General features: G+C 43.7%; 1 protein-coding gene across 1 annotated transcript; it reads right to left on the bottom strand.

Moving 5' to 3' along the window:
- Positions 1 to 4,353: 4,353 nt before the first annotated feature.
- Positions 4,354 to 5,364, bottom strand: LOC140196988 (probable G-protein coupled receptor 160). Its single transcript, XM_072256921.1, has one exon. It carries the CDS (start codon positions 5,362 to 5,364, stop codon positions 4,354 to 4,356), a length of 1,011 nt encoding a protein of 336 aa, XP_072113022.1.
- Positions 5,365 to 15,775: the final 10,411 nt, after the last annotated feature.

Here is a 15,775-nt window from a genome sequence, read left to right as displayed (position 1 = left end):
ATCTTCGTCTACATCTTAATCAGTGAGAAATGGAGTCACTAATGGGCTCGTGCCCCGTCTCCAAGCTTCGTGGCTTCGAGGAGGCTGCTCACCTCCAGAATCCTCTTTGAGACAGCAAGGTGCCAGATTGTTCAATTGGCTTGAAGACACACATCAAATTGTCGATCACAGAGTTCAACAGCATCAGAACCATATTTGAAAGAAAAGGATGTAAAAGAAGTGAAGAAGCAGTTTTGTGAACCATCTGGAGGATGTTGCCCACGGTAGCATTGTTGGCTGGCACCATCTTCAAGCTGCTCATTCCAAATGCACATCATCCTTTGTGTGAAGAATCTGATCCTCATGTTCCTTTGAAATCTCTTCCCTCCAATCATAAACCCATGCCCTTGTGTTTTAACACCCCCTCTCTGGGAAAAAGACTGTGTGCTTTTATCCTGTCTATGCTCTAACAAGTCAACCTCAATCTATGTTCCAGGGATTGAAGTCCTAGTCTACACAATCTGTCCTTGTAACTCAGGTCCCCATGTCCAGGCACATCCTGGTAAATCTTTTCTGTATTCTTTAGAGTTTAATAACTTTTTTCTATAGCAGCGAAGCCAGATCGACACAATATTCCAAGTGTGGCTTTACCAATATCTGTATCTATCTGCAACACGGATAATGGGTGTCATGGTAATGTAACAATTAGTGCAATGCTGTTATTCAGAAGAAACATCAGAATGGGGAAGAAATCTTCCTGCCAGTTTAACAGTGATAGATTTCCTCTTGTCCTTACCACCTCATGAGTCTCTGCATCATTCTCCACAATGTTTGCCATCTCCAAAGGGATCCTACCACCAAACATATCTTTACTTCCTCCCCTCCACCACTTTCCGCAAGGGTCTCTACCCCCATAGTTTCCCTGTCCACGCATCCCTCCTGACACTTATCCTTGCAAGTAGCCAAAGTGCCACACACCACACGCTGCCTCCTTCCTGTCAGCCATTCCTCTGTCCATGCCAGTATATTTCCCGTCACAGCATAGGATTTTATCTTATTGAGCAGCCTCATGTGTGGCACCTTTTCACATGCCTTCCGAAAAACTAAGTAAATGACATCCACTGCCTCTCCTTTATCCACTCTGCTTGTTAGTTCCTCGAAGAATTCTAACAAATTTGTTAGGCAAGTTTTCCCTTCACAGAAACCATGCTGACTTTCACTTATTTTTGACTTGTTTTAAAATGCATTTGTGAAATTATGGTGAAATGTTCAGTTTAAAATATTGTTATATTTTAGCTTGGGTTATATAAATGTTTGCTTGTGTGTTTGTGGGTGATCCTGACTGTAACCGGGGTGTATAATAATCACCTTCCCTGTTCGTATGTGACTGAGTTGGTTCTCAGTGAGCGATGGGACTCTGTCTGTTAATGTGCTTGTTGCAATAGAAACAGCAATTGAGATAAACAAGCTCTTCTCGTCTGTCATCATGGACTGAATGCTTGCCACAATATACAAGGCCTGAAAAGACTTATTGGTCCAACTACATTGATGTATGCTCAATAATGCTCGCCAACACCTCTGGTTCCTCGGGAAGCTAAGGAAATTTGGCAAGTTGCTATCAACTTTTACCAATTTTTAATGATGTACTGTGGCGACCCACTTTCTAGCACACACGAACCGGCGCGTGCCGGCAGAGAGGCCGGCCCCAAAAAGGGTGCCAGGCTATCTTCACCAGCGGGGGAAGATCCCACGCGTGGGAACGGGAAGTCTTAAAAGGAGGCCGCGAAGTTTGAATAAATCTCTTTTATCGCAACTCCAACTCGCTGACTACGTGTCGTTATTCTAGCGCTGTGTGTGAAGCACACCGCTACAGTACCATAGAAACCATTTTGACTGGATGCTTAATGGCTTGAAACGGCAACAGCTCTGTATGTGACAGCAAGAAAATGCAGTATTGTGGACAGAGCTCAGCACGTAATTGAAATCAGCCTTCCCCCTACGCACACGGGCACAGAATATCAAGCAAGGATGCAGTGCTGAGGCTTTAGAAAGCATTGGTTAAACCACTCTGGGAATATTGTGAGCAGTTCTGGGCCCCTTATCTAAGAAAAATAATGTACTGGCATTGGAGGCGGTCTAATGGAAATCATAAGAATGATTCCAGGACTGAAATGGTTAATATACGAGGAGCATTTGATGGCTCTGGGCCTGTACTTGTTGGAATTTGAAAAGAATGAGGGAGAAGATCTTTGAAACCTATGGAATGTTGAAAGGATTAGATAGAATGGATGTGGAGAGGATGTTTCATTTAGTGGGGGAGTCTAGGACCAGAAGGCACAGCCTCAGAATAGTAGGGCATCCATTTAGAACGGAGATGATGAGGAATTTCAATATCTAGGGGGCAGTGAACTCATTGCCATAGACAGCTGTGGAGGCCGAGCCATTGGATATTTTTAAAGCAGAGTTTGATACGTTTTTGATTAATCAGGGCATCAAGGATTATGGGGAGAAGACAGAAGAATCAGATTGAGAGGGATAATAAATTCCCCATGATGGAATCGCAGAGCAGACTCAGTGGGTTGAACGGCCAATTCTACTCCTATTTCTTGTGGTCTTATGGACACTCTATACTTCTAACAATCCCAGTAAAACAGCCAACATAATCAAGGGCCCCATCCACGTGGACGTTCTCTCTTCTCACCCCTCTGATCAGGTGGAAGATACAGAAATCTGAAACCTCGTACCAGCTGGCTCAATGACAGCTTCTACCCCACAGTTATTAAACTCTTAAACAGACCTCTCTTCTGATTAATGCACTCATGGCTTCATAATTTACCTTATTATGATCCTGCACTTTATCATTTTTGTGCACTGCACTCTCTTGGTAGTTCTTACACTTTATTCTGCATTGTTATTGTTTTACCTTGTTCTAGCTCAATGCACCGTGTAATGATTTGATCTGTACGAACAATGTGCAAGACAAGCTTTTCACTGTAGCTCAGTACATGTGACAATGATGTACTTCTCTCGTAGAAGTCTCAAAGTTTTGCACAGAGTGACAGGATAAGGGGCCAGTCATTAAAATTTTGAGTCAGAGTCGTAGAACACTACAGCGCAGAATCAGACTCTTTGGCCCATCTAGTCCATGCTAAACTGTTGTGCTGCCTAGTTCCATCAACCTGCACTTCCTGAGCAGTGCATACCCTTCCCATCCATGTACCTATCCAAATTTCTCTTAAGTGTTGAAATCAAACTTGCATCTGCCTTTTTTGCTGGCAGCTCGTTCCACACTCTCACCACACTCTGGGTAAAAAGGCTCCCTCTCATGTTCCCCTTAAACATTTCACCTTTCACCTTTAACCCATGATCTCTAGTTCTAATTTCACCCAAGATATGTAGAAATTTCTTCAAAGATTCAAATTATTTTGTAATCAGTGTATGCGGTATGCAACCCTGAGACCAGTCTTCCCCACAGATAGTCATGAATCAAAGAACCATGGAACAAAGCCAATAAAAAAAAACATATCAAATATCAAACCCCCCTCCCTCACGTGCAAAAAATTGTGCAAACTGCAACAAAAAAAGAGTTTCAACGCAGAATGCAAAACACAAAATCCAAAGGTATATTTCAGTTCAGTTCAAGGATGTTGAATCTTCAAGGTTCCCTACTCCTGATGGTGTTGGTGGACAGTTCATTAAGATGGATATGAGACTGGAATTTGCACTCCACCGGTTCCGCAGATTTGAGGCAGCCTTTGCTCTCAAGGGTTCCAACCCCACTATTCCACCTATTGCTCACCCAGCTCCTGGTTTTAATTCTTCCACATTTCCTCCTGGCTGATCAAACTGCCCTTGACAAACTGCCAACCATCTGCAGTCTTTTAATTTAAAGTATTATTGCAAATAGTCACGTGTCCCCAGAGAATAATCCCAGTAATTGAGCATAAATCATTATTTTTCTTTAAAGTTTTTAAGGTCCCACAGTCCAGAGATATACCAGTTGGTAGGTTAATTGGTCATTGTAAATTGTTCCATGATTAGGTTAGGATAAATCGGGCGATTGCTGGGCTGTGAGGCTTGAAGGGCCAGAAGTGTTTCTTCTGTTTCCTCAATAAATAAATTAATTTAATTAAAATACCACTTAAATGATATCTTGGAAGTTACAGGTAGAAACAATGACAAACTGATTAGCATCCTTGGGGAAAAAAAATTGGTAGCTGCACAATTAGAGAGATTTAATAAAATTCAATTTAATGATTCAACTCATGCATAATTTTTAGATAATCCAGACTGATGATTGTCAAATGTTCTTATGCAGTTGTGAGGCTGGAAAATGAGGAACAATTGATAACTGATCACCGCAATGACATTTGTTCAGGCCATTAGGATCTTGTTGTCATGGACCCAGTTCCCACTGCACACAAAGGGAGCTTTCTGAAGCTTACAGCAATCCCAGTGGCAGAAGCCATCAGGGATGAAAGAAATAACATCAGGGGGGATGTCTCTGTGTTTCAGCCAGTAGACAGTGCCAATGAGGAAGCTGTTTATGAAGCAAAGCCAAGGAACATTCAAGTCTATATAGGCTGGAAGTGGTGCCCAAATCAACACAATAGCCAACTGGAGCAGAATAAATGGCATCCAGGTCAGGGAAAAGCACAGGATGATGTTGGCCAGAACCTGTTTCTTGCTTGACAGAGGCTGTAGCTGGGCAGCTGGATGGGAGCTCCACAAAACTATTTCTTTCAAGTAAGAATCCACGTTCAAGGATCTGACAAGGGATGTCAGATCAGACCAGCAATAAATTGAGACCAGGACAAGAATTATAAGGATCAAGAGAGACAGAAGTAGGCTCTGGTTACTGAAAGGAATATCACATTGGTACAATAGGGGGTCTAATATCACTTGCCATGCCACGTGGATCTTGTAGTCAATACAAACATAGACTATGGCTCCAATCCATAATAAGAACACAGTAAAGAGGTACGTGAAAGTCCGGGATTCATTTAAGGATTTGGAGAGATTGTGCAAATTCACAAAATAGTCAAGACCGGCCAGGAGACAGATTGGAACATGCAAGACATCGTAGATATCTGAGAAGAACTGCAGATGCAGGCAGATCTGATTTTGAGCTCCAGTTATGATGTAGTTATTCAGAAATGAAGCCATCACCATGCTTGTGAATAAAGCAAAGTCCATCAGGGATAAGGAGATGCAGAAATAGCCAATTAAACTCTGGAGCACCTTTCGATTTACACTTAAAATGAGCCAGTTGAGGACAACCTTCACAAGTAAAATGACCAGCAGGATCTTCCTCGTATCAAAGGTCTGCAATAAATACATTCTGCAGCCAACTTTTATACAGTTGTCGCCATAACCATCGTCCATTTTCATGATCTCTCTCCAGGATTAATTCAAAAGGGATCTACTCCTCACTGTAGTCAGAACTTCTGGAAGTTAAAAGAAAAACAAAGAAAGTTAGTCCTTCAGATATTAAAGTTCCATGATCAAGAAAATTTCTCATCAAAGACCACAAGACCATATGACACAGGAGCAGAATCAAGCCATTTAGCCCATCATCTTGTCTGCTATTTCATCACAACTGATCCATTTCTGTCTTCAACCCATTCTCGTGCTTTCTCCCCATACCCTTTCAGGCCGGACTAATCACAAACCCATCAATCTCCACCTTAAATGTACCCAGTGACCTGGATTCCATAGCCACCTGTGTCAATGAATTCCACAGATTTACCACCCTGAGATGAAAGAAAATCCTCCTCATCACTGTTCTAAATGGACATCCTTCTATTCTGAGGTGTGCTCACTAGTCCTAGGCTCCCCCAAAGGAAAGATTCTCTTTACATCCACTCTATCTCAACCTTCCAACATTCGACTGTTTTCAATGAGATCTTTCCTCATTTTTTCTAAATCCCAGCAACTACAGTCCCTGAGGTTTCAACTACTGCTTAAAAGATAACCCTTTCATACCCAGAATCATCCTCTGAAACTTCTCCAAAGTCAGCATATCCTTTCAAAAATAAGGAGACCAAAACTGTTCGAGTACTCCAAGTGAGACCTTGTGCCTTCTATAGCCTCTGCATTACATTCTTGCTTTTATATTCTCATCCTCTTGAAATGAATGCTAACATTGCATTCACCTTCCTCACCACCAATTCAACCTGCAAATGTACCTTTAGGGAATCCTGTATAAGGACTTCCATACCCCTTTGCACCTCATTTTTTTTAATGTGTTATGTCTGATCCCTTTACTCCCACTCTTTGCCTCCTGCCAATCAGCCAATGGTCTATCCGTGCTAGTGTCTTTCCTATAATTCCCTGGGCTCTTATCTTGTTTAGCAGCCTCATGTGTGGCACCTTCTCAAGGACTTCTGAAAATCCAAGTGCATGATATCCAACAATTCTCCTTTGTCTATCCTATCTGTGGTTCCTTAAGGTTATTATAGCTGGGAGTGGTAATGGGGACAAGCTCCCACTACCTATTAATTGCTCTCAATGGCGAGCACTTCAAATAGCCTCTGACAACCAAGTCCTGCTCCTGGCCTTCATGTGTGGCTTAGCTACTAAGCCTGGTGGAACCATTTCTAATGACAGGAGATGGGGAAAATGCAGGTTACTGGTGCCTTAAAACCAGTCGCTTCAGGCAGATGGGGCTCATTAGCTGTGGTTGGTAGCTCATCTGAGAGAGGGAAAACTCCGATCTCAAACCTCCGCTGCCTTGCGGCTGTACCCACTCATGGGGAAGGCTTTGGGAATAAATCTGAGTAAAAAATGCACCTTTGGCAGCAATTACAGCTTTGAGTCTGTGTGGATAGGTCTCTATCAGCTTTGTTCATCTGGACACTGCAATTTTTCCTCATTCTGCTGTACAATACTGATAAAGCTCTGTCAGATTGCATGGGGATCATGAGTGAACAGCCCTTTTAAAGTCCAGCTACAAATTCTTCATTAGATTGAGGTCTGGAATCTGAGTTAGCCAGGACATTATCTTTGTTGTTTTAAACCATTCCTGTGTAGCTTTGGCTTCATGCTTGGGGTCATTTTCTTGCTGAGAAACAATCTCTCCCAAGTCCCAGTTCTCTTGAAGACTGCATCAGGCTTTCCTCCAGGATTTCCCTGTATTTTGCTGCATTCATTTTACCCTCTACCTTCACAAGCCTTCCAGGGCCTGCTGCAGTGAAGCATCCCCACAGCATGATGCAGCCACCACCATGCTTCACGGTTCGGATGGTGTGTTTTTGATGATGTGTGATGTTTGACTTAGGCCAAACATAGTGTTTAGTCTGATAGCCAAAAAGCACAGTTTTGGTTTCATCAGACCATAGAATCTTCTTCCAGCTGACTTCTACAAGTATGTGAAGAGCAAGAGGATAAAACATGAAGGAACAGGACCAATCAAGTGTGACAGTGGAAAAGTGTGTATGGAACCAGAGGAGATAGCAGAGATACTTAATGAATACTTTGCTTCAGTATTCACTATGGAAAAGGATCTTGGCAATTGTAGGGATGACATAAAGTAGACGGCAGGGGTCGGTTCTGGGCCTGCAGCTTTTTACCATTTACATTGATGGTTTGGAAGAGGGGTCTGAGTGTAGCGTAGCAAAATTTGCTGATGACACTAAACTGAGTGGAAAATCAAATTGTACAGAGGATGCGGAGAGTCTGCAGGGGGATATAGATAGGTTAGTGAGTGGGCTAAGCTCTGGCAGATGAAAATCAACGTTGGTAAATGCGAGATCATCCACTTTGGAAGGAATAATAGAAGAGCAGATTATTATTTAAATGGTGAAAGATTGCAGCATGCTGTTGTGCAGAGGGACTTGGGAGTGCTTGTTCATGAATCGCAAAAAGTTGGCTTGCAGGTACAACAGGTTATTAAGAAGGGAAATGGAATGTTGGCCTTCATTGCCGGAGGGATTGAATTTAAGAGCAGGGAGGTCATGCTGCAACTATACAGGGTATTGCTGAGGCCACACCTGGAGTACTGTGTGCAGTTCTGGTCTCCATACTTGAGGAAGGATATACTGGCTTTGGAGGCAGTGCAAAGGAGGTTCACCAGGTTGATTCCAGGGATGAAGGGGTTAATCTATGAGGCAAGATTGAGTCGCCTGGGGCTATACTCTTTGGAATTCAGAAGAATGAGAGGGGATCTTATAGAAACGTTAAAAAAAATTTGAAAAGGATCAATAAGATAGAAGTAGAAAAGTTGTTTCCATTGGTAGGTGAGACTAGAACTAGGGGGCATTACCTCAAGATCCAGGGGAGAAGATTTAGGACGGAGATGAGGAGAAACCTTTCTCCCCCCAGAGAGTGGTGAATCTGTGGGATTCACTGCCCAGGGAAGCAGTTAAGGCTTCTTCACTAAATACATTTAAGATACAGTTAGATAGATTTATACATAGTAGGGGGGTTAAGGGTTATGGGGAAAAGGCAGGTAGATGGAGCTGAGTTTACGGACAGATCAGCCATGATCTTATTGAATGGCAGGGCAGGGTCAATGGGCCAGATGGCCTACTCCTGCTCCTATTTCTTGTGTTCTTATGAAAAGCTTGAGCATATAGACATTAAGAAAGAGGATGTGCTGGAGTATTTAGAAAGCATCAAGTTGGATAAGTCTCCCGGACTGGATGAGATGTACCCCAGGCTAATGTGAGAGGCAAGGGAGGAGATTGCTAAGCCTCTGGCAATGATCTTTGCATCATCAATGGGGACGGGAGAGGTTCCGGAGGATTGGAGGGTTGCAGATGTTGTTCCCTTATTCAAAAAAGGGAGTAGAGATAGCCCAGGTAATTATAGACCAGTGAGTCTTACCTCAGTGATTGGTAAGTTGATGGAAAAGATTCTGAGAGGCAGGATTTATTATGCCTCTCCAAATTTTCATATGATTAGGAATAGTCAGCATGGTTTTGTCAAAGGCAGGTTGTGCTTTATGAGCCTGATTGAATTTTTTGAGGATGTGACTGAACACATTGATGAAGGTAGAGCAGTAGATGTAGTGTATATTGATTACAGCAAGGCATTCGATAAAGTACCCCATGCAAGGCTTATTGAGAAAGTAAGGAAGCATGGGATCAAAGAGGACCTTGCTTTGTGGATCCAGAACTGGCTTGCACACAGAAGGCAAAGAGTGGTTGTAGACGGGTCATATTATGCATGGAGGTCGGTCACCAGTGATGTGCCTCAGGGATCTGTTCTAGGACCCCTAACTCTTCATGATTTTTTATAAATGGATGAGGAAGTGGAGGGATGGGTTAGTAAATTTTCTGATGACACAAAGGTTGGCGGTGTTGTGGATAGTGTGGAGGGCTGTCAGAGGTTACAGCGGGACATCGATAGGATGCAAAACTGGGCTGAGAAGTGGCAGATGGAGTTCAACCCAGGTAAGTGTGAGGTGGTTCATTTTGACAGGGCAAATATGATGGCAGAATATAGTCTTAATGATAAGACTCTTGGCAGTGTGGAGGATCAGAGGGATCTTGGGGTCCGGGTCCATAGGACATTCAAAGCTGCTACACCGGTTGACTCTGTGGTTAAGAAGGCATACGGTGTATTGGCCTTCATCAACTGTGGGATTGAGTTTAAGAGCTGAGAGGTAATGTTACAACTATATAGGACACAGGTCAGACCCCACTTGGAGTACTGTGCTCAGTTGTGGTCACCTCGCTACAGGAAGGATGTGGAAACTATAGAAAGGGTGCAGAGGCAAATGACAAGGATGTTGCATAGACTGGGGAGCACTCAATAGGTTGAGTGAACTTGGCCTTTTCTTCTTGGAGCAGCAGAGGATAAGAGGTAACCTGATAGAGGTGTATAAGATGATGAGAGGCATTGATCATGTGGATAGTCAGAAACTTTTTCCCCAAGGCTGAAATGGCTGACATGAGAGGGCACCGTTTTAAGGTGCTTGGAAATAGGTACAGAGGAGATGTCAGGGTAGGTTTTTCATGAAGCAAGTGGTGAGTGCGTGAAATGGGCAGCCTGCAATGGTGGTGGAGGCAGGTACAATAGCATCTTTTAAGAGACTCCTGGACAGGTACATGGAGCTTAGAAAAATAGCGGGCTATGGGTAACTCTAGCCCTCTATTTAAAGTTCTATTCTAAGTAAGGACATGTCCAGCACAGCATTGTGGGCTGAAGGGACTCAGGAAAAAGCACAACAGAATTTTACTGAACTGTTATTACAGTTGTAAGCTAAGATCGTTCAGCCCATTGAATTTATGCCGACCAAAACCAGCAGGTGGACCTCCATGTGCTCATCCAAGTCCTGTTTATTTGTGGTAACAGCTCTCCCACACTTTTTCTGGACCTGAGTTCTACACCCCCACAGCTTTCTGAGTACAAACTCAAGAGATTCTGCAGAGGCTGGAATTCCAGAGCAACACACACAAGTTCAGGAGGAAGTAGCAGGCCAGCCGGTGTCTATGGAGGTCAATGTTTCAGGGAGATTCCTGGTGAAGGGTCATCATTATCATCATTATTACATGCTGTGTTGTATGTCGGCGATCATCATCTCATAACCGTGCTTGTTCTTGGGAAATATTTCTACAGAAGTGATTTTGCCTTTGCCTTCTTCTTGTGATAAGCACCAGCTGCTCGTATGACCAACTCCCATGGCTTCACATGACCCTGATCGGGGGGGGGGGTGGGGCTAAGCAAGTGCTACACCTTGCCCAAGGGTGACCTGCAGGTGAGCAGAGGGAAGGAGCCTCACACCTCCTCAGGTAGTGATGTGTCTCCATCCCGCCGCTCAAGGGAAGGAAATGTGTCAGCCAGAAATGTTGAGTGTTTGTTCCCCTCCATTGAGGCTGTGGGACCTGCTGAGTTCCTGCAGCTTGTTGTGTTTTACTCTCAACTCACCCAGCTAATACTTTTCCCTACCTACTTAAAGAGGTTACTTGTATCAGTTGAAGGTGAGGAGGAAAGATTTAAAAGAAGCCTGAGGGGTAATTTCTTCACACAAGGGGTGGGACCTCCATGGAATGAGCTTCCAGAGGAAGTGGTAGAGGCATGTATGATAGTATCATTTAGGAAGCACTTGGTACATAAAATTCTGCACCTGAATAAGGTCACTCCTCATTCACTTGGTAATTGGACAGTTTGAGGCGACAAATAGGACTATTTCAGGTGGGCGTCTTGAATGAGTTGGGCTGATTCTATGACTCTAAGTCTATGGGCAATTATTGATTTCTCATCTCAGGGAAATGGCTTTCTCACTTATCCACTAATTTAATTTAATTTTATTCACTTTTTTCAGAGATACAGTGCACAGCAGACCCTTTCGGCCCAGTGAGACATTCTGCACACCCACCTCTCTTATTTAACCCTAGCCTAAACTCTGGACAATCTGCAATGACCAATTAACCTACTAACTGGTACGTCTTTTGGACTGTGTGAGGAAACCAGAGCACCCAAAGGAAACCCACGTGCTCACAGTAAAGGCATACAAACGTTTTACAGGCAGGATAGGAATAGAACCCCAGGCTGTTGTCGTGTAATGCGAACTGATATACTACCATCAACAGTGGGACATCCACTGCCGTGCTGCCATATCAAGTTCAGTCCTGATCTCTGGTGCTGCCTGCGTGGAGTTTGCATGTTCTTTCCTGTGACTGCATGGGTTTCCTCTCACATCCTGAAGACGTGCAGATTGGTAGGTCAGTTGGCAGCTGTAAACTGCCTCTTGCTGGTTGGTGAGTGGTGGGGATCCAGAGAAAATTGATGGGAATGTGGAATGAATTTTTAAAAATGGGATTAATGCAAGAAGGTGGCTGATGGACAATGGCTGAAGGGCCTGCCTCTGTGCTGTATCCCTCTATATTTCTCTGAGTTGGAACTTCAAACCTGGTCCACCCTCAATACGATCATGAACACAACAATGTTCCAGAAAAAAGACAGCAATAAACTGCTGTCCTGGGACATGTCTGTGGGTGGCGACGTTGCTACATCTGTGCTGTGGAGGTTCTAGAACCTTAACATAGGGTTCTTGTCGTAAGGAGCTTGCACAATGTAAGCAACACACACGAAAAATGCTGGTGGAACGCAGCAGGCCAGGCAGCATCTATAGGAAGAGGTACAGTCGATGTTTCGGGCCGGGACCCTTCGTCAGGACTAACTGAAAGAAGAGGTAGTAACGCCGACTGTACCTCTTCCTATAGGTGCTGCCTGGCCTGCTGCGTTCCACCAACATTTTTTGTGTGTGCTGCATGAATTTCCAGCATCTGCAGAATTCCTCAAGTTTGCACGATGTATTACTTCATGACTTGCCTGAGCAGCTGAGAGCCAAAAATGCACATCTATAGAGGACAATGAATGCACCACGAGATCAGAATACAAGAACAAGAGATTCTGCAGACGCTGGAAGCCTTGAGTAACACACACATCGATTTCTCTCATTTCCAGTCATCTCTTCTGCTTCCCTTCTTCTCTCCTTTTCTTTTTTCTTTTCTGGTTCCCCTTCTCTCCGCTCCTACTCTCTCTTACCTCTTCCCCTTTCTCTTCTCCTCTCCTGCCCATCACCTCCCTCTGGTGTCTTTCCTCCTTCCCGTTCTTCTATGTCCCTCTCTTATCAGGTTCCTCCTTCTTCAGCTCCATTATCTGTTCCACCTCTCACCTCACAACTTCTTACTTTGTTTCCCCTTCCCCACCTACCCACCTTCTCCCTCACCAGATCTCACCTATCACCTGCCAGCTTGTACTCCTTCCCCTATCCCCACCTTCTGTTCTGTCTCGTGCACCCTTCCATTCCAGCCCAGGTCTTGGCCCAAAACGTTAACCATTCATTCCTCTCCATAGATGCTGCCTGACTTGCTGAGTTCCTTGAACTTTTTGAGTGTGTTGCTGAAGATCCCAAAAGGCACAGTTCATTGAAAGCAGCACAAAAGCTGGACAGGCTGGTGAAGAAGGCACTTAGCATTCTGCTCCTTCGGAATCAGAATTTGAATCTGAGTTCATCGGTTTTGGGTAGTGCTAGTTGGAACATGGGAGGTGTACAAGTCGTTGGTGAGGCTGCATTTGGAGGACCGTGTAGAGTTTTTAAGTCATCCTGTTCACATTTCAAAGTTCAAAGTAAATTTATTATCAAAGTACATACATGTCACCATATACAACCATAAGATTCATTTTCTTATGGGCATACTCAATAAATCCATTGAATAATAACCAGAAAAGAATCGATGAAAGACCGCAACAACTTGGGTGTTCAATCAGTGTGCAAAAGACAATGAACTGTGCAAATACAAAAAGGAAGGAATAATAAATAAATAAGCAATAAATATCCACATGAGATGGAAGCATCCTTGAAAATGATTCTATTGGTTATGGGAACATATCAATGATGGGGCAAGTGAAGTTCAGTGAAGATATCCCCTTTCGTTCAAGACCCTGATGGTTGAAAGGTAATAACTGTTGCTGAACCTGGTGGCGTGAGCCCTGAGGCTCCTATACCTTCTTATAGAAAATAGACAATACACAATAGGTGCAGGAGTAGGCCATTCGGCCCTTCGAGCCAGCACCGCCATTCACTGTGATCATGGCTGATCATCCACAAATCAGTATCCAGTTCCTGCCTTATCCCCATAACCTTTGATTCCACTATCTTTAAGAGCTCTATCCATCTCTTTCTTGAAAGCATCCAGAGACTTGGCCTCCACAGCCTTCTGGGGCAGAGCATTGCATATATCCACTACTCTCTGGGTGAAAAAGTTTTTCCTCAACTCTTTTCTAAATGGCCAACCCCTTATTCTTAAACGGTGGCCTCTGGTTCTGGACTCACCCATCAGTGGGAACATGCGACCTGCCTGATGGCAGCAGTGAGAAGAGAGCACGTCTGGATGGTGGGGGTCTCTGATGGTGGATGCTGCTTTCCTGCGACACTGTTTCATGTAGACATGCTCAATGGTGGGAAGAGCTTTACTCGTACAGGACTGGGACATATCCATTACTTTTTTGTAGGATTTTCCATGCAAGGGTATTGGTGTTTCCAGACCAAGCTCTGATGCAACCAGTCAATATACTCTCCACCACACATCTACAGAACTTTATCAAAGTTTTAGATATCATGTCTGTTACAGGAATGACGCAGTTAAACTGGAAAGAGTGCAGAGAAGACGTACAGGGATGTTGCTTGGACTAGAGGGCCTGAGGGAAACACTCTCTCTCTGTTGTATAGGGAGAGATTGGCCCGACTTGCTCTTTATTGCTTAGAATGAAGGAGGATGAGGGGTGACCTTAAGGAAATGTTTAAAATTATGAGGGTCATGGGTAAGGGAGACCAAAGTTAGGGCATATAGATTCAGGGAGAGAGGGGAAAGGTTAAAGGGAAGTGAGGGACAACATATTCATACAGAGGTGGTGGGTATATGGAACGAGCTGCTGAAGGAAGTGGTTGAAGCAGGTACAATACTATCATTTAAGAAGCACTTGGTACATGGAGGGGAAGGGATATTAGCTGAACGCAGAAAATTGACTCTTTGGTTAGCAGGGACTGGTGGGGCGAGAGGACCTGCATCTTGTGCTATATTCATTTATGACTTAATGATTGTACGGAGAGCGAAAGCTTCTATCCTTCTCCTGGTTGATGTTGGTTGAGGTTAGGGAAAACTTTGAAGGAATGTCATTGGGAATCTACTTAGGCAGCTGGGGACTTTAGGTTCAGCATCTCAGCCGAGGGGCAGGATGGCTGGAAAGATCCCTTCCATTACCTTCAGGAAAAGGAGAGTAGTATGGCACATTATCCAAGGAAACGAGGTGGTGAGGAGGTGTTCCACCAGCTCCAAGTACACCTACCACTGCCAGAAGCTTGAGGTGTCTGCAGCAGCCCCAAGAAATGTTTCAAACTGAGTGAACTTTGTGGTTTCCATGGAGATGGGTAATTGTTCTTTCAGAAACCATCACTAGTATAAATATTTGCTGAACTGCATTCACTACAATGAAAACCGATAGGCACTTGGAAAGTCCAAACAAATATAAGTAATACCAATTAGGTTTTTGTTAAATGTCACCACTCCTGACTGCACGGTTGATCCAAATAAATCACAATTGACCTCTGACCTATGACATCATGTAATAAGTCTCAAAATCTCAGTCTTATTGAACAATGCATGAAGCATTCCGGGGAGGAAATTTTCAAACAACTGATCTTATTTTGAATTAAATTAGAAAGTATATTATTATAATTTCAAAAACATTACATCCAATTTTCCAGTGAGCAGACATTTTTTTTTATAAATGTGGAATCCTGTTGCAATGCTGATGATACAATCTGAAGGATGAGGAAACATTGAATAGGTTAGGATTTTATTCCCCAGAGCGTAGGAGAATGAGGGGAGATATGATAGAGGTATACAAATTATGAAGGGTATAGGTAGTGTAAATGCAAGCAAGTTTTTATTGCAGACATTGGGTAAAATTATCTAGAGATTATAGGTTGAGGGAGAAATATACTCCTGTATACATGCATGTATGTTCGTATTCTTCTGCAGCTGTAGCCCGTCCACTTCAAGGTTCGACGTGCATTCAGAGGCGCTCCTCTGCACACCACTGTTGTGATGCATCGTTATTTGAGCTACAGCTGCCTTCCTGTCAGCTTGAACCAGTCTGGCCATTCTCCTCTGATCTCTCTCATTAGCCAGGCATTTTCACCTGCAGTATGAGGCTCACTAGATGGTTTTTGTTTGTCACACCATTCTCTGTAAACTCCAGAGACTGTTGTGCATGAAAATCCCAGGAGATCGGCAATTTCTGAGATACTCAACTGACCTTGACTAGCACCAATAATCATTCC

This window comes from Mobula birostris, chromosome 4 (genome assembly GCF_030028105.1).
Source record: "Mobula birostris isolate sMobBir1 chromosome 4, sMobBir1.hap1, whole genome shotgun sequence".
Lineage (NCBI taxonomy): Eukaryota > Metazoa > Chordata > Chondrichthyes > Myliobatiformes > Myliobatidae > Mobula > Mobula birostris.
Note: the sequence above shows the minus strand (reverse complement) of the source record. Positions and strands in the feature narration are given on the sequence as shown.

Excerpts from the sequence above, each read along its gene's own strand:
- LOC140196988 (XM_072256921.1), bottom strand. The coding sequence starts at position 5,364 with ATGGACGATGGTTATGGCGACAACTGTATAAAAGTTGGCTGCAGAATG.